Source organism: Pleuronectes platessa, chromosome 18, assembly GCF_947347685.1.
Source record: "Pleuronectes platessa chromosome 18, fPlePla1.1, whole genome shotgun sequence".
Lineage (NCBI taxonomy): Eukaryota > Metazoa > Chordata > Actinopteri > Pleuronectiformes > Pleuronectidae > Pleuronectes > Pleuronectes platessa.
In genome coordinates this window covers 13,608,080-13,630,419 of record NC_070643.1, presented here as the reverse complement: position 1 = coordinate 13,630,419, position 22,340 = coordinate 13,608,080, and the positions used below count along the sequence as shown (strand labels likewise).

At 46.5% G+C, this 22,340-nt stretch overlaps 1 protein-coding gene across 1 annotated transcript in view; it reads left to right on the top strand.

Moving 5' to 3' along the window:
* Positions 1–22,340, top strand: part of runx1t1 (RUNX1 partner transcriptional co-repressor 1) — a 58,715-nt gene that overhangs the window by 7,730 nt on the left and 28,645 nt on the right. Inside the window, exons 4-5 of the mRNA XM_053447468.1 lie at positions 1,679–1,800; positions 1,993–2,189. Coding sequence (XP_053303443.1) covers positions 1,679–1,800; positions 1,993–2,189 — 319 coding nt within the window. The remainder of the gene's footprint in view (positions 1–1,678; positions 1,801–1,992; positions 2,190–22,340) is intronic.

The following is a 22,340-nucleotide window of genomic DNA, read 5'->3' as shown; positions in this document are numbered from 1 at the left end:
GGGCGCATGGACATAGGCATTCGCTGGTGCATAGCGGTGCCGTTAAACTGTTACAGAAGAACAGGGTGCAGTGAGATGGTGCAACTGGAAGAGCACCAGTCAAACCTAAAACACAAACCATGAATAAATAATGGGAATAGGCTGTTTATGTTTGTTTCATGTATACATGATCTAATGCTTTCATATGTTAAAGTCATGTATTATTTAGTAACTAAGCCTATTTCCTTTGCATTTTCTTTGGAATACATTTAATCAACGCACCAACTTTTCCACATCGGTAAAGTGCAAAAAAGGCTTTTTTCATATTTCAATTATTTTCATTTCGAACTTCTTGTGTAGATGGAAATTTGATCTAGTGTTTTCTTACTCATCTGGAGTGAAGGTATGTTTTTCAACAGGATATCGAAGTCGTGGTCAAATGAGACTTGGACGGATCCACAGGCAACGGGAGTTTCACACCAAACACTTCTGTTTGTTTCCCATTTGAAACCCATAGCTCTGATTGGTTCTTGGATTCCTCAACATTCCACCTTAACCGCCTGTCTGTTGTAACCAAGGCTATAAACGTCCTCTAACCTTAGGGCAGCAGTGATTTGAACCCAAACCGCAATCTTTTCCTAAACCTTAAATACTTTTGAGCCTAAACATAACACAACCATAACCAAACCTAACCTTAACTGAAATCATAACAATGAGCACAATGTGACCACGACACAGATGGATGCTATTTCAGGAGACCTTCCTACACGGGTCAGAGACAAGCTATCTATCTGTTCTTTGTCAGGTTGGACGACTTGTTGTTAGAAGACTGAAGCCCCTTTTCCACTGATCAAGAACACAACGACTAACCTCCAGTAACATCTGGCTTTTGTCTGCAATAGAAATGGATTCACTCCTGGGTCAACAGATTTAAATCGGCTCCGGCTCCGATCCGCGGTGATGGAAACTTGACACCCGGGCGAACGCGCTAATTTGGCCAGACAGCGAGATGAGAGCGCTTTCGTCTTTCGGTGCCTTTGTGACGTCGAACCAATGCATATTTAATGAACTGTTGTGATGTGGATGGGTTGTCCTTTGGTTGTGTGTTGTTTGCAGACCAAAGTACCCCTCTGGGACAATAAAGACTACCCTTAACCCTTAAACACAGACACACCAGGGGACTAAACAGGAAGGGCTCTATCGGAAAAGGAGTGTGTACCGGCTACTTTAAGTGTTAAAGAGGTATAACTGACAGATGACCACTGAACTGGTCTGAGTCCGACTTCTTAAGCCTCATTTGATCTGAATTTAAAATTCTGAATTCCCTTTTTTTTGGGCTGACAACAAAAACATCATAGAACACCACAGAAGCAGTGACGCTTTAACTGCACATGTGGGCATCTTAGGATTTCAGGATGGACCTGAAAGTGTGTTGATTAATTCCTGAGCAACATAGGCTACTGTTTGACTATACTCACATTCTCTGGCGCCCTTGGGTAAAGAAGAACCTTGGGGAGTAATCTCCCTGACAGCCCTTGGCGTGAAAAAGCTTCGGAAGCCACTGGCGCAGTTGAAAACACTTCGACTTGACCTGACCCTGCTTTTTTTCCAACCTGTTTTAGGACACACAGATGCTGCTGCTGCTGCTGCCCACTCGCCTCCTCCTCCTCCTCCACCTCCTCCTCCTCCTCTTCCTCAGCTTCAGTCCCGCCCACCGCCACCTGGCTCTGCTGCGCACCGCCGACTGGAGGCAGAGCGCCGCTACTCCTCTTCCCCACACCAGCGGAGAAGCAGAAACCTGGGAGCCCCTGAACACCGCGGGTGTGAGCGAGACTTGGTTTCTCACCTTTTTCCAAAAAAGCGATTTCCACACGATCCGAAGCGACTCGACGTTTGGAGGATTCCGGAGCAAAGAGCGAAGACGCGTAAAGAGCGAACCAGAGGGGGCTTTTGCGCACCGCCGCATCCTCTCCTCTCCATCTCTTTCTCCTCTCTCCTCCTCCTCCTCCTCAGCCCCTGCGCTTTTTGACGAGACTCCGGGCTTCTCCCCTCTTCACACTCACCACGAGCCTCGTCGTGAGCTGCCCTTCTTCTTTTGTCGGAGTTTGAAACCACCTTTTCTCGAGCCGCTGGAAGTACGCCGCCTCAGCCCCGGGACTCCGCAGCTTTCGGCCACACGACACCGGCGGATCATCGCGGGCACCGTGCGCGTAATCTGGGGGACTGGAAATTATTTAGCCCCCTCACATCAACGTACCGCATGGTGGGAATTTCTGCCTCCTTTCAGTGTAAGTGCTCTCTCGCTTTGTGGGTTGGGTTTTCCCCAGTTCAGCCGTGGTGGTTGTGTTTTGTTTCTCACGCACAGAAGTCGGTGCCACATTTAAGCAAATAGCTGTTGATCCGTGAGAGAATGTAACGTTTTGTGATTTGTGCCCCTATATGGTGATTTATCCAGCTGCAGAGTTAAAGTCCGAAACCGCTTTGAATCAAGGCCGATCATCACGTCTCACTATTTCTTTTAAATATTTTGCAGAAGTACAACATTTCATTTTATTTCTATTGTCTGAGGTGACAAGTTGCGGGAGTGAACAATGTGTCTGTGCGTGACTGTGTGTTATGGTCGCAGACACATTCTATTCTAATGGGAAATGAACAGTGAGCTCATTTGTCATGAAACAGAATTTAATTATAGATGAATGAGTAAATATCCCAAACTTTACACATTTAAAACCCATTTATCTTAAAACTCTCTACAGAATTTTTTTATTCTCAACTTAACCATTTCACTAATTCTTGTATCTCAGGATATTTTCGAAGAATCGAGACAATTTTTGTGATTTGAAAAAACAAAACTATTCCCTTTTCACAAATCACTGATTGAGTCTGTTGAGATAGAGACGGGCAGTCACAGCTGTCCCCATAAAGAGCTCACATCAATTCATGAGCTTGAATCCAGGACGCAGGGTTGTTCTCAGGCAACAGGCAACTCACTGGTCAAGTTTTTGCTCTTAAAAGGGAAGTACAGCCTTTACTGCAGCTGAGAAAAAATGAAAATGGCAAAGGGTGCGACTGAATGAAGAGAGTAAACCAAAATCTGAAGATAGATTTTCACTAGAGTTCTTAATGAAAAAAAATCTGTATTTCATCAACATTGTTGTTGAAGATGTTTGCAGGTGGAGGAAATATTTTTGAATGAGGCGACTTTGTTATTCTGTCCTATATCCTCCTCTCCTCTCCTCTCCTCTCCTCTCCTCTCCTCTTGTCCCTGCATGCTCGGGCATCCTGGAAAGCATTTATAGAGACAGACTTTGCATTTCTGAGTTTGCATTTGAAAAACATCCTCCAGAGACTCTGTTACAACTGCCAAACACATCTCCTCAAATCCATATGAAGTTTCCAGCTCCACCCGCTGTGACTTTGTCATCATCACACAACCCAAAGCACACACACAAAACAAGAGAGGCAGAAATCTGATTCTTTTTTTTAATGGAGTGGCGTAGGATTGAAATTAAAGGGTTTGGGCTATATTTTACTCCAGTGGGAATGTTTTCACCCGACTGGGAAAAGAGCAGCCGTGCGGGTTAGAGAGGGAGGCTGCTGAGACACAAGGCTGCCGATGCCCCACAGTTCTCACGGCTCTGACTGTAGAGGAGGAGGAAAATATCTCCTGGAAAACACGCAGGGGCTGTGGACATTTTTGACACATGCCAAATAGTCCCATGCAAAGCTTTGCAGGCACCCAAGAGGGTTTGCCGTGTTAAATGTGGATGGAGGGGGATTGTTTACGAGCATTTTGCATTGATACATCAAAAAGAAAACAGTTTTTACGATGAGAAACTCTGCATCTGAGAAGTGTTTTACTGGGCTGTCATCATGGAAACATGGTGATATAAAAGTAAATGCAATATTACCAAGCTTATTATTCTCAGTATTTATTGTTATTATTTATTTTTTATTTACTGCTGTGTTCACACAATTGTTTACCCCGGCCATCATTTAATGTGTCATCTGTTGTTTTTTTCCCATTCTTCACTGGGACTTCCATTAAAGTAGTGACTTGACTGAAAAGACCATTACCTGGAGTGTGTGTGTTTACAGAGATAAAGAGAGAGAGGGAGAGAGAGAGAGAGAGAGAGAGAGAGAGAGAGAAGGAGTAAATGAAAGGTAAACAAAGCTGGTGATGAGGGGAGAGTAAATGATAAGTGCTGTTTGCAGGTTATCAGTTTGTGTGTGTGTGTGTGTGTGTGTGTGTGTGTGTGTGTGTGTGTGTGTGTGTGTGTGTGTGTGTGTGTGTGTGTGTGCTGCGTCCACATGCACGCTGTATAAACAGGCTCGTATTAACATTAGCCGCTAACTGTGGACCGGGCTCTGCAGAATCCGCCGTCACTTCCAGGGGCCATCTGCCCACAGCCACCAGCCTTCCTCACACCTGTTCCCCCTCCCCGCTCTCTCACCCCCCCCAGCCTCCCGGGCTATAGGGTTAAATGCATCAGACCGCCACTTGCACACACACACACACACACGGACGTGGCCTTGCAAACGCGATGGCACTCATTTTATTCTCACCTACACACAAACACTACACATTACTAGTTGGCAGGTTGGAAGAGTGCTCCAAGTTCGAGCACTCTATGTGGTTTTTATATATACCATCACTTTGCTTTCATTATCTGCATTTTTCCCCCCCTTCAATGCTTTTTGATGTTAACCACAGCCAGTAGCTTGCTAGTGGTTTATAGTGCATCTAAACACAGCTTCCATTTCTTTCAGAGGGGAAACTGCTGATTTCCCCTTTAGCACAGTCACACTGAGCCGCTGTGATGTAATTACGGAGCACTTCTTTTTAGTGTGACACACGGCCGTTTGGATGCAGTCCAGATTTGCTATATGGTGCACAAGTGATGATGACTCAACAGAGTTAATATGCAGGCTACACTGTGGAGGCCCCTTGTGTATTTCTGCGTCAGCTGGAAGGTTTTACTTTCTCTTAGCATATGAACTATTCTCCCAGCAGAAGCCTGTTTGTGTTAATGGCTCAGTATTGGCTCGTGCACCTGCGAATGTCCTGTGTTGTTCCAATGGGCTCATTTGGCTTCTTGAACACGCTGAGCAGGAGATGCATCTTTTTTGGCATGTTTGTCCTGCCTTGTTGTGCTTCTGCAGAAACTAGCTACTGCATCAATGGACTGGCTATAAGGCTGTTATGGATTAGTCAATTAATCACAAACGGATTTCATAATGTTTTCATAATTGATTTACAGGTTTCAGTCTTTTTTAATGAAAAAAATACGAAATATTTTACTGTACGATGAACAGTTAGGCTCAATATTCTTAAACTACACGATTGATCGGAAAAAATAAAAATCATGATGATTTTTTTCATTCGGGATCTATGAATTTTTAACTGACAAATCAATAGTGATCGCAATGTTTAACAAAGTAAAAAAATATATTAATAAAAAATAAACTCCTGGATCTGGCCCCTGATCCAAATCAGCGCCAATGGCTTCTTCCTTGATACCCAATCATTCCAGTACCATGGTCATCCGGACTGTAGTTGCGTAATCCTGCTAATAAACAAACACAAACAGATAGAAACACAACATCCTAGATGTTGTGTTTCCAAGACGCAATTTGAAAAAGCCATAAATTCTTTAGAGATGACAGTTTGGCTTTTCTTTTTTTTTTCTGCAAATCCTGGAGTTGATTGCTGCTCGGAGGGTTTGTTGCTGACTCCTTTTGTGAAGCTCAACGTATTAATCATTCATGACATCGGCCGCAGTAACTGAACTGTGATATATGAAGATAAAGATGGGGGGGGGGGGGGGTGGTTCGAGATAGGTTTCGTTTGAAGACGTGCAGTCAGAGGGCAAGTGTAAGCTGTAGAACTGGATACTAAAACCACTGTTCCGTGCACTCCTTCAAGATGTATAGATCTGTTCTGATTATTCAGAGCCGTCTGTTACCAAGTCCCTGAGTGAATTATAGATGGAATCAGAGTGCGTGTGTGTGTGTGTGTGTGTGTGGGTGCGTGCGCATACACACACACACACACACACACACACATTGCCCTTGTAGATCGATGAGCCCATTGATGGTTATCAGCGAGAGGGCAGTTCTCTTCACTGCTTATTGAATTTCATCACCCATGAAAGAGCAGCAGGGTTATAAAAGGACTTGCAGGTATATGTGTGTTTGTGTCTGTGTGTGTGTGTGTGTGTGTGTGTTTCTGCGTATGCATTTGTGTGTCCGTGCGCGCCCTCCCATGCCCACAAAGCCAAGAGGTCTTTGCTTTATTGTAGCTGTGAGTTGGCCTTTACGGCGGCTTATTTAATGTCAAAGTCAACAGCGAGCACCGCAAACCGATTTTTATTGGCCCTGTTCGTGTTTTTTACTCCAGATAACATGAGACTTATAGGGCAACTGAAGAGGAGGCCAACAGGGCAGAGTCGGACAATTCATCACGTTTCATGGAACGCCGTAAATTCTTTTTCGCGGGATTTCCTCACCTCAAGCCGTTTAGCGAACGGGAAATCACCTTGATAGACATGTGACCAAATCCAACTTCCTCATCCTCCTTCTTCTTCTTCGGTGGTGTAGCGACAGCTGTACAAGCGGCGTCCAAATAGACGGACAGCTGGGAAATACAGGTCGGACATTGTTGAGGTAAACGGCAAAACTGTGGGGAAAGCGCTCAGTGTTTTCTGAGCTAAAACACACACTGATAGACCCGTGCAGGGCAACACAAACACACACTCTCTGCCCTCATAGTCCTCTGTATATAGACTGGGATTGAGTTGCTAATTAACTCCACTTTCTCTAACTGTATCACGCACAGGCAGACTGCCACACAGACACACAAACACACACACACACACACACAAAGAATCTCTCTCTTAGGCCTCCTCTCATGATGTCTCTCCCCTCGCTCTCTCTTTCTCTCACTGTTTATTTTCCTGCCTCCATCTGGAGTCGGCTGATATTGTAATCGCCCTAATGCACATTGCCTTCCCCTCGCACACGCACACACACACACGTACACACACGTACATACACACACACTCACACACACCCACACAATGTGCCATCCTGACAAGCCCCTTTTCTTATTCCAAAAGATAAGCCACTGGATGTGATTCTCTGACTGCAGCCTGTGTGTGTGTGTGTGTGAGAGTGCAGACGCAGGTGTCTATACAGTATGTCTTAAAGAATACAAAAGGACACACACACACACCCACACAAAAGTGTATTTCTCCCTCCACTCTGCCAAAGGTAACGATATTGAATAGGAGATTCTGAGTGATGCGGACCGGTGATAATGTGGCTGAGTGAAGATGTTTCTCCTTATCGCTCACCTCCTCGCTATTCACCTGTCAGCTAATTTACATTTAAAGACTAGATGGTGTGTGTGTCTGTATGTGTGTGTGTGTGTGTGTGTGTGTGTTTACTTGTATTTTGTAAAAGGTTGGTGTGAAAAGAAAAAGTGTGTACATGTGTGTGTGGGCGTATGTGGAAGGAGATTACTGCACTGTCATTTCTAATAGCTTTTGTTTTGTGACTCTCTCTCTCTCTCTCTCTCTCTCTCTCTCTCTCTCTCTCTCTCTCTCTCGCTCTCACTCTCATACACACACGCTTAGGACTCAGGCAGGTTTGATTGATGGGGAGTAAGAGCTGTGAAACTGTGTGATTAGGAGCCCTTTTTCGCCTTAGTTCACAAGAGGACAATTGTTGAGGAATGGACCGGCTTGCTTTGCTGCCAGTCCATGAAACCTTGCCATAAAAGTCGCTTTTGACCTTGTCTCTCTCTCTCTCTCTGTGTGTGTGTGTGTGTGTGTGTGAGAGAGAGAGGAAGCGAGAGAGCTCTTAAAACAAACAAACAGGCAGGCAGAAAATCAGACAAATTGACAACGAGAGACACAAAGAGAGCAGACGAGAAAGTGGCAGATTGAGTGGTGGTGGTGGGGGGGGGGGGGGGACACGTCACCTCGGCCCCGTCACGCTTTAACGCTTTTAATAACCTGAACCGAGGTTGCCTCTCGCATAAACTCCGACATTGTTAACGCTGACCTGCATGAGCATGTGAAAGTAATTCTCTTTCTGCCCCCCCTCCTCCCCTTTTTTTTAAAGACATAATTTACGATCACCGTCCCGACAGATCAGCTTGGATACCCCCCCCCCCCCCCCCCCCCCCCGATATATGATTTACAGCTCCGTTCTATCTCGTTAATTTTGATCTATGGATTTGGACGGCACACTTTTGGAAAAGGGCAGCGGCCGGAGTGGAGCCTGGTAAAAAGAAGTGTAATTAAGATCAGCAGACAGGGAGGGAGAGAGAGAGAGAAGCGCCGATCGATGGACGCAGACAGTGGACCCTCTGTTTTTTCCCTGCGAGTATTGACGTGTTCAGTCAATTACAGAGAGCGAGAGAGAGAAGGAGAGAAGCAGGAGAGTGTGTGTGTGTGTGTGTGTTTGTGTGTGTTCAAATATGTGTGTGCTCACATGCCTGGCGTGTGTGCGTAAGTGCGAACGGCCGATGCACATCTGCGTCTAAGATGTGTGTCTCTAATATTCACAATAAAGAGGAGTCGACAACCGCAGAGCAGACAACGGCCACTGTTGTTTCAGGACTTCCAGTCGCTCCCGAAGCCTTTTATCCGACAATCACAAACTCAATCATTGTTTCCTCCATTTGCCGGTTAATATCACACCACCGCAGCCAAATAATGAGGCGCTCCTGTTTTGTGCTTGAATTTGACTTGCATGACGGGTACTGCAGGAGGAGAGGGGGCTTCCAGCTTTTGTCAGTTAATGTCACAGGCGAACAGGGAGATAGGACAATGGAGCGACGGCCGCTTCCTCCTCCGTCCAATTGTGTTGTTGTCAAACCGACAGCAGGTGCCCTGAGTGATAAACGCAGAGAGTCAATTATTTGAGCGGAAGGGCCATTTTGGAAATTGGAATGGAAATGGAAGGAGCTGGTCCGTTTTTCCCCAAATTGGGGCCAAGTAAAAGCCTCATTTTGTTTAACTTCTAGTGTATGCTCGCAAACCCCCCCCCCCCCCCTCCACTTCCCCCAATCCCCGTCCAAACCTTCAATAGCCTGACTTGTCGCGAGCCACCCCGCTAAGTGTTTGTACGCTCGGAGTCGATATAGCCTTTTCGCCGGGGAACAAAATTACAGTCCATTTTATCTCAACAGAAATGATATTTGATGGCATTTCCTTCAGAATAATCACACTCACACTGGGGGATTTCTTTTTCTTGAAGGAGATTTAAAAAAAAAAAAAATAGTCAGAAAATGGTGGTTGAGTAAAGAAAGCTGCTGCAGTTGGACGAGAGGATTAGATGTGAGGCTGTAGCCGGGTATTGATGAACAGATTGAGATCTCGAGAGCCGCCTCTCCTCGGTCCTCTGGTGTGTGTGTGTGTGTGTGTGTGTGTGTGTCTGTGTGTGTGTTTTTTATTACAGATAGAAAACATCTGTCGGTCTGTCGGTCGTTCTATGCAACCACCTCTCCTCAGATGTGTGTGTTTGTTACATAGAGAAAACATATCCATCCATCCATCCCTCCCCTCCATCTTTATATCCATCTCTATCTGTGCATCTATCTATCTATCCATCTCTATCTGTGCATCTATCTATCTATCCAGCTCTATCTGTGCATCTATCTATCTATCCATCTCTATCTGTGCATCTATCTATCTATCCAGCTCTATCTGTGCATCTATCTATCTATCCATCTCTATCTGTGCATCTATCTATCTATCCATCTCTATCTGTATGTCTGTGGTGTTATCTGATACACACTCCTGACCCCAGCTGCTCTTATGGATTTGCGATTGACAGTCCTTCCATCAAAGCATCTGTTCCCTCCCTCTGTTATAGTCTCACCATATGGACATGTCATCCTCAGCTGCGCGTTTTTATGCTACTGTAGATGATGTGTCTCCATGGTAACCAAACTCCTCTTTTAGAGAAATATGATATGAATTATATTTTTAGCCCCCCCACATGTGCATGATGTCTAAACACGCTGGTGTGCGCAGTGCAATGCACCTCGACATTTATGGCGTTTCATATCGAGCGAGGCGGCGTGATGGTGAACCGCTGCCGACCTGCTATCGAGGCACACTTCTGAAGTTTTACGGCTCCTCCAGTGCGCGGGGCATGTTTGTCCACTCCACACGATAGAGCCGTTTGGGGAAGAATCCGATCTGTTTTCCAGGATTTTAAACAGCTCCAGATTTGCGGCAAAAACTCTTTCGTCCTGGTTACACGGAGTAGGCGCGGAGCAGAGGAGGGAGAAGGGCTCTCACGGAGCAATAAAAATCCAGGAGAGAGCGTAAATCCATCTCCCCTTGTAAGGTCCGACATTTTTTTTGCAGATGTTTCAAGATGTTTGGCCCGGGCGATGGTAATTTCTTGCCCATCTGTCTTCTCTCCTCCCCCTATGCCTCTTTATCAACATCTGGTTTTCGGTGCGGCGGGGAAACAAGTATCCTTTATAAGCCAAGGGTTCGCAGTTCCCCCTCTGCTTGTGCTATTAACTTATCCTCAACTACTGCGCTCTGTCTGTGCACACATATCCACATATGCTAACCATTAGGAAGTCATACCATTCAGAAAATGTAATAACTTTCAGTTAGAGGGGGGAGATAAAGTATTTGGCTTCTTTTTTTTTTTTTTGGTTCTCTCTTTATTTTTTCCATTACTGCAAAGAATTCGGGGTTCTGTTTTTTTATGCCTCCCCAGTGAGAGGACAAATTACTGCCTAGATGTTAGTTGGAGGATGCTTTAGTGAGAGGAGAACCCCTTCCCCTTAACTATTTGAGTAGGACCCTGGGGTCTGTGTCGGCACCTCCACGACCCAGTGGGGAGTGAAGAGAGTAAAGCTGCTACTCAGGGTCGGAGACGCATCTCATCAATTCACTTGTAGGAAGTTTCGTTGGGAGGAAATGCACACAAACAATTTGCTCCACACTTTAGCGGTGCAGCAAAACACTGAGATCTTAATTTGCTATTTCCTCTTTGGCAGTATTAAATTGTCCGTGTATAATTCACAGCTGCGCGGGGATCGTGCATTGTGGCGCAGCTGCGACTTTATGTTTGCGAATTTAACCACCTCACACACAGGACTGAACGTCACGTGGAACACACACACACACACACACACACATACACAACAGACACGCAGGTGTGCACTCACTGAATTTGCCGCTCACATGCTCACAGACAGCATGAAGTTGAATATTCAAACTAAGATTTGCACCATATGGCAGAGTTTTCAATCTGAAATGAGGGAAGGTGCTTTGTCTGGTAAGGTGTTGTGTGGCCGTTGTGTGTCTTTGATAGGGCAAGCAGCAATCGAGGGTTATGTGTTGTGGCACGGCAATGTAACAGAGAAGCACGTTCACACAAACACAAAGTTTAATTTTGTGCACAAACAGATCAGATGTATCACTCTTACTCCAGCACCCTCGTCCTGTCATTTAGCCACTTAACAAAGGCGCGACGAGCTCATTGTTACAGCCGATTACGTTTCATGAAATCATTGTTTTTTTACTGTCACATAACACATACTCGTAGAATTTTATTACATCTAAATTAAAATGAATAAAAGGTTCCAACATGCACCACGCCATGCATATAGTCCCTGTATTTGAGCCTTTGGTTTTGCCCCTTTGCCCGAGGCTACGACACACAATCACACAAAAACACGAGCCCACACATGACAGATGCCCCTTCCTGCCAAAGACACTAATGCATTAGTCGTGCACTGCCCCTGGGCTCCTGCCTGGCAGGACAATAACCACCACCGAGTCACCAGCTGATATCAGGGACGGAGGACGCACGGTCACGCTGGTGCAGGCACATGTGTGTGATTAGGCTGAGCCCGTGTTTGTTTGCCATTAGCATGTGGAAGGGATTTGCACATGTAGCTGAACGCAATCAGTCAGTTTTAATAATTCAGTTTGTTGCTGTGTGTTTTCTTATGATACATCAAAATGTTTGAATAGGCCATTATTTTAAGTAGATTTGATTCAAGTGAATTAGCGTGTTGTGTGTGTGTGTGTGTGTGTGTGTGTGTGTGTGTGTGTGTGTGTGTGTGTACAAGCTCTGATGCCACTACTATGTTTGCAAATGATAATGTGTTGAGGCGACCTTTGTTTGTTCACTCTGTGTGTGTGTGGGGGGGGGGGCTTTAATGTGCGTGCATGTGTGTTTGTGTTGGGGCGGGTGGCGTCTTCACGGGGAATTGATTGAAAAGGATTAGATTGTGATTACAAAAATGGGGGGGTGGGGGAGACCAAAGTGGAGATAGGGGGAGAGAGTGAGGTGAGCGGTGCCAGGGAGAGAGGTGCAGCGGGGTGAGATGTGAGGACGAGAGAGGAGAGAGAGGAGGACGTTCACCAAAACTAGATCTGCACTCAGTAGAATGCATTCCTCTGCCAAAACCAAAACAACAGATCTGTATATTTATTTGGATCTGCACCAAACTGCACACACAACAAATGGGTTGGCAGAGGTAATGAGACATCCAAAGTCATAGAATAAATAAAAACTAAATTAAACAGTTTGTATGTTAAAAAACTGAGTTAAGAAAATATTGTAATAATCAGAGCATTAGTTTTGTCCGAGATAGTCAGCTTGTGATTTAACAAACATCTTGAGAACCTAACTCTTCTCTCTGTTGAGAGCAGTGACTCTTGGTACCAGCACTTAGTGGGAACGATCCAAAATGAGATTCCTGTGTTTCGGACCGAACGCCAGGTTATGAATCAGGCTGCGTGAGGTTGTGTGTGCATCTGTGGCTCTGATGTAAGCCTGTGTGTCGGTGCCAGTTGGAGAACAAGACCCTGGAAATAGAGTGGGACACATTTGTGAGTGACTCTAAAACCGCAGGAGTTTGGTGCCAGGAGCCACGAAGGGAGGGAGGGAGGGAGGGAGGTAGGGACAGAGAGAGAGAGAGAGAGAAAAAGAATTGACCCAGTACAAGATGTTAAACAACAGCTACGAGTTCCCGAATTGCTGAGCTGGGATACAGAATCTGCTCTCAGACCTCTAATGTGTTTTTGAGATCCTCTGTCGCTCCCTCTCAGGCGGCGACACGGCGTCCATGCTGGAAGCCCTTCAGCATTTGGGGGATAAATAACATATGAAATCCGTCAACCCATGTTTAACTTGTCCATGTCGAGGAGTTCCCACAGCAAGCCTTAACCACAGCTACATGCCAGCCACTATATATAGCCGATCTACTGTAATAGAAAATTATAGAGCAACTGGGGATTAAGAGGTTGGGAATTTTTCTTTTTGCATTCATGGTATGTGGAAGAAAGCTTGTTAAGTATGACACACGCAGCTCGCAGCAAAAGAACTTCTTGCTCTTCAAATGATTGAAGATGGAGGGAGAGGCGTGCATGTTTTTGTCTTTTTCATGTTTTGTTTTTCTTTTAATGAGAGAAAAGAAGACACAGCAGCCGCTGCGTGTGGGCTGCGAGAGAGAGACAGCGCTCACATCCTGAATTGAATGGGTCTCCTCATTTGAAATGTGCCGGCGTTTCATTCGCACCCCGCAAATTGAGTCTGGATCTCGCAATATGAAAGTGACAGTGTAAGAAAATTAAATTCATGAATTCACACATCTCAAAAAAGTTCATTTACAGGAAACCCGGGAATATGGGTTTTTACTTCATACACTTACTTCCTTGAGACGTGAATTGTGTAGGAGCGGGTGATAGAACAAATCTCCTTAGATACAAAGGAAATGCCTTCAGCACGTACACACATTCACACACTATGACAACTCTCCATCCCTGGAAAACCATCAATCCTGAAACTGCTCAGTGGTTTTGATTGAGGACGGACCAGACCGTCCCTGTCTCTCTCTCTCTCTCTCTCTCTGGTGCCTGAGAGCAGCAGTAATGGTGCCAGAGGAAGAGGAGAGGACACAGTGTTTTATTTTACCAGCCTGAGACGTGCTGATCGAGGTTCAGGGACAGACAGGTGAAGAACATACGATACTGAGAAAAGAGACTATGTGAATCTAAATTCACATTATTTTGGTGTTCAAGCTCACATGCATGTTCAAAGAGACATCAATCACTGCTGGCTCTGTGCACTATACACACCTTTTTTCTTTATTCAGCAGTCATTCCATTCTGCTTTCTCTCTTTTTTCCACCTTTTTTCTTTTCTTTCCAGCAATTTTCCTTTCAGCTTACTTTTCTCTCTCCGTCACACCGGTAGCGTAAGAAGTGTGAATAAACTAAACTCACCTACCTCTGCATGTGCATGTATGTGCATGTGTCCTTTGACAGTTGGGAGAGCATATCTGCTTCTCCTGTTGTCATGGTAACAGTGGGCTCTGTATGTGTGTGTATATATATATATCTGAGTGTGTTTCACTATAGAGCCCCCCCCCCAAGAGAGAGCATTGAGTTCTGGTCAGGAGGACCACGGCCAAATTCAGACCTCATTCTGCCTCTGATTTAATTCACCTCTACTTTTTATTGTTTGACTCCAGTAAGTAGAGCGCTGCCTGACTCACTGTTCGATGCCCCCGGCAGCGTCTGAGGAAGACAGATAGGACAGTCTGCTTCACCCGGGGCAGGAGCCAGGCCTGTGGGGTCAGGTCCAGGGCCACCGGTCCCACCTCCACCCTCCAATCCCCCTCTCCCTGCTCCACCGACCCTCCTTGCACCGCCCTCCATCCCACAGTCGCTGCTGCGGCTTTAATTACTTGAAAACAAGGAAAAACATCCTGGACCCGGAGAGAGAGAGTGACTGAGTGGACGGTGTGTGTGTGTGTGTGTGTGTGTGTGTGTGTGTTGCTGTGCGTGCACGGCGTGTTTTGCACGGGAACAAGACATTTATCTCGACGGCGCAATACTGTCTTCCACACAAACACACACAAACACACACTGTCCCCTTCGCACACATCCTGACCCCAACCAGCCAACCATCCCCACCCTTCTCCTCTCGCTTTCTCTGCGGGTTCCCATCCTCTCCCCCTGCCCCCTCCCCCCTCCCCCCGCCCCTCCCCCTCCCAGGTTCCTTCTGGTTCCATTTCTGGTTCCTGACCAGCGGGGCTATCTGTGGATGGCCAGTGGTTCCTCTCATTCTGCCGGCCCATTGTGTGGCGAGCTGGGTTGGGCCCTGGGCCCCGGGCCCCGGGGGCCGGGAGGGGAGCCAGGAATGGTCTGGTTCCTGTTGCTGTACTAGTTAAAGGAACTGTGGCACCGCTCATATCACGACTGCTGTGAAAAACTGAGTTTAGGGCTATTTTTGTGGAAACAGCCACGTGAGTCGCTTCCCTGGCTTCGGGGAGAGCGGTGACTTTGATGAGTCGAATTCGCATGTTCAATTGGAAGCTCTGGGTGTTAAAATAACTCAGTAACACAATTTGTTACACAGCTGTTACATGACAAATCTGTGTCTTACATGTAGGAAATGTTGTGCAACTTTAAATGTCTTTCTTTGGGATCAGGATTCTGAGTAGTGACTCAGACGCAGGTACTTTTATATACAAATCATGCAGTCACCGACATTTTTTTAAGATTTAAAATGGATAATGCCACTGTGAGAATAATTTGTATTATACTTCTTCCTTCATGCTTCTTAACAACTTTTATAGCCTTTGAAATTAATCTTTTTATTTATTGATTTTAGGATTGTTTATGGCAGCAGTACTGACCCCTCCCCCCTCCCCCCAACCTTTAAGAACAACTTGAACTCTGCACACTCACCCCTCATTATCTGTGTCATTGACTCGTCAATGGGATGAAAACACATCATTAAGTGTGTGTGCTGCACATATCTGCACAGAGCGTCCTCTGGTTTGAAGGAACACACACACACACACACACACACACACACACAATTTGTGACACACTCACAGCCACGACCACAGCTCCCTTCAGCAGCTCCAACTGGGACTTGAGTCCACCCTTCTGCCGTATAACTTCCTCCCTCTGGGACTCCCGGCTCACCGTGGTGGGGGTGCACGGAGCGCGACACCAGCTACTGCGCTCGGTTAATTATGACTGCCAGGCCCGGCTGTCACAGTGATTCACCATGGAAAGAGAGAGAGAGAGAGAGAGAGAGAGAGAGAGAGTTAGGGGGAGGAAGAAGAGGGTAAGGGGAGAGGAGTTGGCAGGTGTGCAGATGTATCGTTAGCGCCACCTAGCGAGGCAGAGAGAAGATCTCCTTGAGTTGACAAACACTTTGTCACCCCGTCTGTATTGCCACACATATTTCTTTTCCCCCCTTTCCTTGTTCACATGTCTCCACAAATGTCCCGGGCTTCTATCACGGGCCTCCATCTTTCAGCCGACGAGCACTCCCCTTTTCTTGCTCGCTTGCTTTTTTCAGTTTTTCTCCGTGTTGCCGGTGTCAGTCGCGCCGTTGCAACAAATCAAGTGCTCCATTCATCTGGTGTCATCTGTTCGCTACAGAGAAACTTGAAATGTGTGCTCTCTCCCCTCCTCTGTCTCTCCTCTGACCGCCAGCTCTCCACTTCATCATCGGTGAGCAGATCAGATTGGAAGTGGGCCAAGTCACTCAGCGCCGGCTAAATGGAAGTTGGCCGTGGGAGTGGATTTATGGGACTGGTTGAGGCCGGCAGTGCCCTGTATTGGGATCATATGGTTTATTTGCCATTGATCCTTGAGGCACAGTGGGATGGGTGTTTAAAATACAGTTCCCTCCACTCTATAAGGTTTGTGAGATATACTGATAGTTCTCCGCCTGCAGTCGGTTAGAAATCAAGCATCTTCGTTCGGAGACATCAGATCATGTTCGAGTAATCTGCTGCTATCTGTGCCCTCAGGTGAAGGGTCGGCATAACCATTAACAACTCTTAAGGCAGTTAAGCAACTGGTTTGGTAGCAAGCAGCCGAGATGGGAAGATTTCAGCAGCCCATCCGTCCACCAACACACACACACACACGGGCCCTCACACATGCATGCACCCACGGCAAAAAAGTCATTTGTTCTACCTCATTAGCATGTATTGTGGCGAGCGGGCGCAACACACTGAAAGGTGAAATGGGTCCGCCATGAATAGCACACCAGTCGGCAGAAGAGAGGGAAGAGGGGAAAAGAGGGGGGAGGAGGAGGTGGAGGAGGAGGAGGAGAGTGTCCAGATGGCTGGGGACCTGCCGCACACACAGGGAGTCGCTCGCTCGCCGCTTTTCTTTTTTTCTCTCCGCTGATTGCACCGTTTCGACGACACTTGCTTTCACTCGCTGTCTCTCCGCTGCTCCCTCTTCTTCTCGCTCATGCACACACAAAAGCCGAGCCCACATGTAGCCTCCCTTCAGAGTTCTTGTTCACTTGCAGCCGTCGTGCATGTGCACACACACACACACACACACACAGACACACACACACGCACACACACGCACAGAGGCCCTGTGTGACCAGGAAGCAGAGAGCGGCTGAGTACAGCCTACAGGAGGGCTTGTTGTGGCCCGTTGCACTTCTACACGAGCTGGTATCTCTTTCAGCCACCACCCCCTTCCTCTTCATCCATCCTTCCTCCTTCCATCCTTCCTCTCCTCTCATCTCCGTCAGAACGCCCTTAATAAAAGCCGACGGGAGTTGGTTGACTCCACGGAGCGTCCGGCTAACAGTCGGAGACACTCTGGACAGATTTCACAAAGCCTCCTTCTACAGTTGGATGACAGGACTGCGACTGTTTGATATGCGGTATTGAGACTCTGTTTCTGGCGAGTTACATCAGATTGCACTACAGCTGAGGCCGTCTTTGGTCGATCCTTTGACAGCAAAAAGCAGACAGAGGGAGAGAGAGAGTCGCGGAGAGGAAGAGTACTGACGTTTGCCCTGATGTTCCCTTTCCTTTTTTTTCTCAGCATTGTGTAGCGCTGCCAGAATATCGGTTCACTTATCTTTCCATCTGTGTGTGTGTGTATGTGTGAATCATTCTGTCAGTCTCTCACTAACTCTCTCTTTCTCTCATCCCGTTTCTCTGGTTCCACCAACCCGCACCTCGTTCTCCTCTATACTCTTTTGCCTCTTTTCCTGTGTGTCTCTCTCAGACTACGTCTTTCCTGTGTGTCTGGTAGAGAATCAGTAATGGTCTCCACTGGGATGTAAACTGTGGGTTTTGTAGGCTGCACCCTCCCCCCCCCCCACACACACACACACATACACACATGCACATGGAAGTACGCACATCAGTTTGTGGGCAAAGGAGAAAGGAAAGGGAAAACAATGTGTGTGTGTGTGTGTGTCTGTGGTGTCATGTGAGTCTAAACACAACCCTATATTTACATGCTTTTGCATCTACATGTTCTTTTTGCATATTTCTCTTTCTGCATCCCCTCACTTACATCCCTCTGTGCCATTAAACCGACATGGGACTTCAGTGTGTTTGTATGAGAGAGAGAGAGAGAGAGAGAGAGAGAGAGAGAGAGAGAGAGAGGGAGCAGTTTGTGTGTGTGTGTCTGTCTCACTCCATCACCCCCACTATTCAAGTCCACCTCATTGACTCATCATTGAGTGGGCCCTCCAAAGCTCTATTGAGTTTATCAAGTCTTCCACAAAAAGTCACTCCCATTCATTCTTGTTGAAGTGAGCTACACCCCCTCCCACCCCTTGCACACACACACACACACACACACACACACACACGCACGGATGCTCTGGCCCAGGCAAAATGGCATTGACGCCTCAATAAAAGCCCCTTACCGTCCTCATCAGCATGTGTGACTATTCAGTTTGTTAAAGCGCTTGTATGAAGAAGGGCTTTTATTCGCCTGTTTTGAATTTAAGCACATTTATTAACCCCTTGTACGGAATGACTCTTTAATACTGTGAATAGGAGGCGAAGGGAGGGTGTTAGGGGACAGGAAAGGAGGCGAGGAGAGACAGATATATGATCGGGATTCGGCGAGCTTATACTTGAAGCCGCAGCGTTTGTCGCTCGCTGACAAGTTGACTTGTTTAATACTTGCATAAAGTACGGCCCCGATGCTCAATCACAGACACGCTCGCACAATGAGAGCGTAATTTAACACAGCACGACTCATATCCCACACAAATGTAAATTCGGTGTTTGCAATGGGAGCGCTTTGACTGTGTTTGTGCCTTTTTTAACAAAAGTGCCCGAATGGCAGCGAGGCGCCGTTTACAACAAACACGTGCAATTGTAGGTTTTACAACACGCGGACCAGAGTGCAAACAATCCCGACTATTTGGAGTTGTGCGAAGCTGTTGTCGCCGTCAGTCGGATTATGTGTTTTGGCAAGCCTCTCGCTAAAGTATTTGTTTGGTAGCCTTCGTCTGTCGCTTGTTGTTACATGTTTTTGTTGTGGACGAGATGGTGAAAGTGGGACCGCTGCCAGGCAATCTGGGACAGAGAGAAACAAATGGCCTGAAGAGAAGCTTCGGCATCCCGCTACAGCTCACTTCCACACATATGACATGATTTCATATAGCTGCTGTGAGCCAATGAATCCTTATTAGGTAAAAAAAAGCTTTCCACCTTCTGACTGATCACGTATCCCGACTGGTATATATGGCCTGGCACCGGTTAGCATGGCGGGCCTTCCTGGCGCTTACAGGGATCAACTTAATCAATAACAGGTCTCTGATTACAATAACTGGAAGGTGGGATATGAAATCAACTTCCCCACTGCTGTTTATTGAATAAACTGAATCCATTGTATCAGTGTCTGCTTGTGAAAGGAAATATGAGCTTAAAGAGAGAGACAGTGCGCATGTGAGTGCCAGTTTTTTTTAGGGGCCAGAAGTCTCAGGGGAGCTGGTGGAGCTGTTGTTTATCAGCGCGCACACACACACACACACACACACACACACACACGCACACAAACACAAGCACACTCATCCGTCTCTATCTCAATTCTCTCGCTGTCTTATTATATTTCTTCATCCCTTTCTCTCTCTCCTCCATTACTGGCGTTTTAAGCAGCTCACTTGGGAACATGAGGCTTGTTGGCTTGCAATAATGTTTAAGATGCTTTGTCTCTCATCTATTGTGGGCACACACACACACACACACACACTATCGCACCAGCACAAACAAACACGGACACACTCACTCACACAGAAAGGGAGGTAAACGCAGTTAAAAGGAGGATCAGGGGGATTTCGGTGCCATTCTTTGTCTCCTACCCTCCTGAACCTGAGACATGGTGCATGGGATTGTGCGAAAGTGTGTGGGTGTGCAGATGCCTGCAAGCTGACAGGGAGCGAAAGCCCAGACATATGTTAATCAGATGTTGTGATGATGGCAGAGCAGAAGGAGAGAGCGAGAGTGAGAGAGAGAGAGAGTGAGAGAGAGAGAGAGAGAGCACCGGAGAGACGGATGAGGGGTGAAAATACATGCAGAGCTTTTAAAAGACAGAGTGTGAGGAAGGAGAAAAAAGGAACCGTGCAGGAAGAGGAGAGGAGAAGAAACGGGGAGGAGAACAGAGAAGATGACAGCAAAATGGTGCAGTGATTTATTTTTCGAACTGCACAAACCACTGCAGAGAATCGATCCAATCCATTAGTTTAACTGAATGGACCTCCACTATAGGTTTGAGGTCATTGCACAAAAATGATAAATGTTTCCTGTCTGCACTGGGATACATTAGCCAAACACAGTGTGTCTCCAATTTAACTACTACACTGTTACCCCGTTTTAACCTGTGGTAGTAACATCTGATATCTGCCATATGTATCATATAAATCCACCTAGTGTCAAAGTGGACAGCAACTCAGTATTAAAGTTGCTTTATATCTATGGATTGACTGGTTGCCAGTACGATCAGATCCTGAAATCCGCTGCCAATCAGGCACTGTTTCCTACACGGCCGGTACCTTATGCAATGAAAGTGTTATTTACCGTTAAAACTATTGTAGTTAATATTAATAGATTATTCTCTTAACTGTTTACAGTTTAAATTGAATCGTCCAATTTGCCTTAGCGCTATAACAGCCTTTCTTATTGTCGACCGTCGTATCAGTTGTGACACCATTTAGTCACCGGCACCACTTTCCTTATAATAATAATTTATAGGTGTTATAGTGTTAATTGTGAAATAAAAAGTGGGTTTGGTTACATTAGCAAAGTAGTGAGAGGCTAAATCGTGCAAGAAAATAAGATATTAAAGTGTTGGCCTGAGAAGTTTGGTCCAATACAATTGAAAACATGTTATCATGTTGGCTCAGGAAACGGATAAAGCAGCGAAGAAAAATGGAGAGAACATCTCGAGGAGGGGAGAGAGATGTGGGGCACGTCTACTCAGGAGAGTTCAGAGGGGGCCAGAGAAGCTGCTCCAAATGGATTTTCCGTGTTTGTAATGAGGCTACTTGTTCTGCCGCCGCTGCCAGAGCATGTGGTGTTTCGGGGGGGAGGTTGGATGGAGAGAAGGATAGTGGCGGACGAGTGGTGAAGATGGGCGGGGGCGATAGAGGGGAGAGCAGGATGTATACGCGACTGTGGGGGGAGGAGGAGGAGGAGAGGTGAGACGGTGGGAGAAACAATCAGTTATTGCAGAGAGCGAGAGGGAAAACAAATAAACAGGGCGAGGGGTAGAGAGAGATGTTTGTGATGGAAAATATTACAGCTGTTGTGTTGTCGAGGAGGAGAGTAATGGCTTGGTGGTCCTCCAACACTCAAGCTGTTAAACTGGGATGCCGGAATAAAGATATTGAGATAAATTGAGCGCCATCTGGAAAAGTATATGGATTTTTTTCCTTCTCTCGATACTGTTTCGGCAAATGAGCTGATTGACCGAATCGCATGTGAACGAACTTCCGCGGGAGAAAGAGGAGGAAAAAGATGTGTGGAGAACTTCGTTTTCAAACAGTGGTTCAGAGGGTTTTAAATGAGAAACATGTGAGCGAGAGAGAGAGAGAGAGAGAGAGAGAGAGAGAGAGAGAGAGAGGGAGAGAGAGAGAGAGAGAGAGAGAGAGAGAGAGAGAGAGAGAGAGAGATTCACCCAAGGCAAAACTCTGTTAAAGACACTGACCTGTTTTAGCTTTTCTTTGATGTGAATTCCACGGTTATGAACTCATATTACCTCCCTACTCCTCTACTCCCCTACTCCTCTACTCCTCTACTCCTGTACTCCTGTACTCCCCTACTCCTCTACTCCTCTTCTCCTCTTCTCCCCTACTCCTCTACTCCTCTACTCCTCTTCTCCCCTACTCCTCTACTCCTCTACTCCTCTTCTCCTCTACTCCTGTACTCCTGTACTCCTCTACTCCTCTACTCCTCTACTCCCCTACTCCTCTTCTCCCCTACTCCTCTACTCCCCTACTCCTCTACTCCTCTTCTCCTCTTCTCCCCTACTCCTCTACTCCTCTACTCCTCTACTCCTCTTCTCCCCT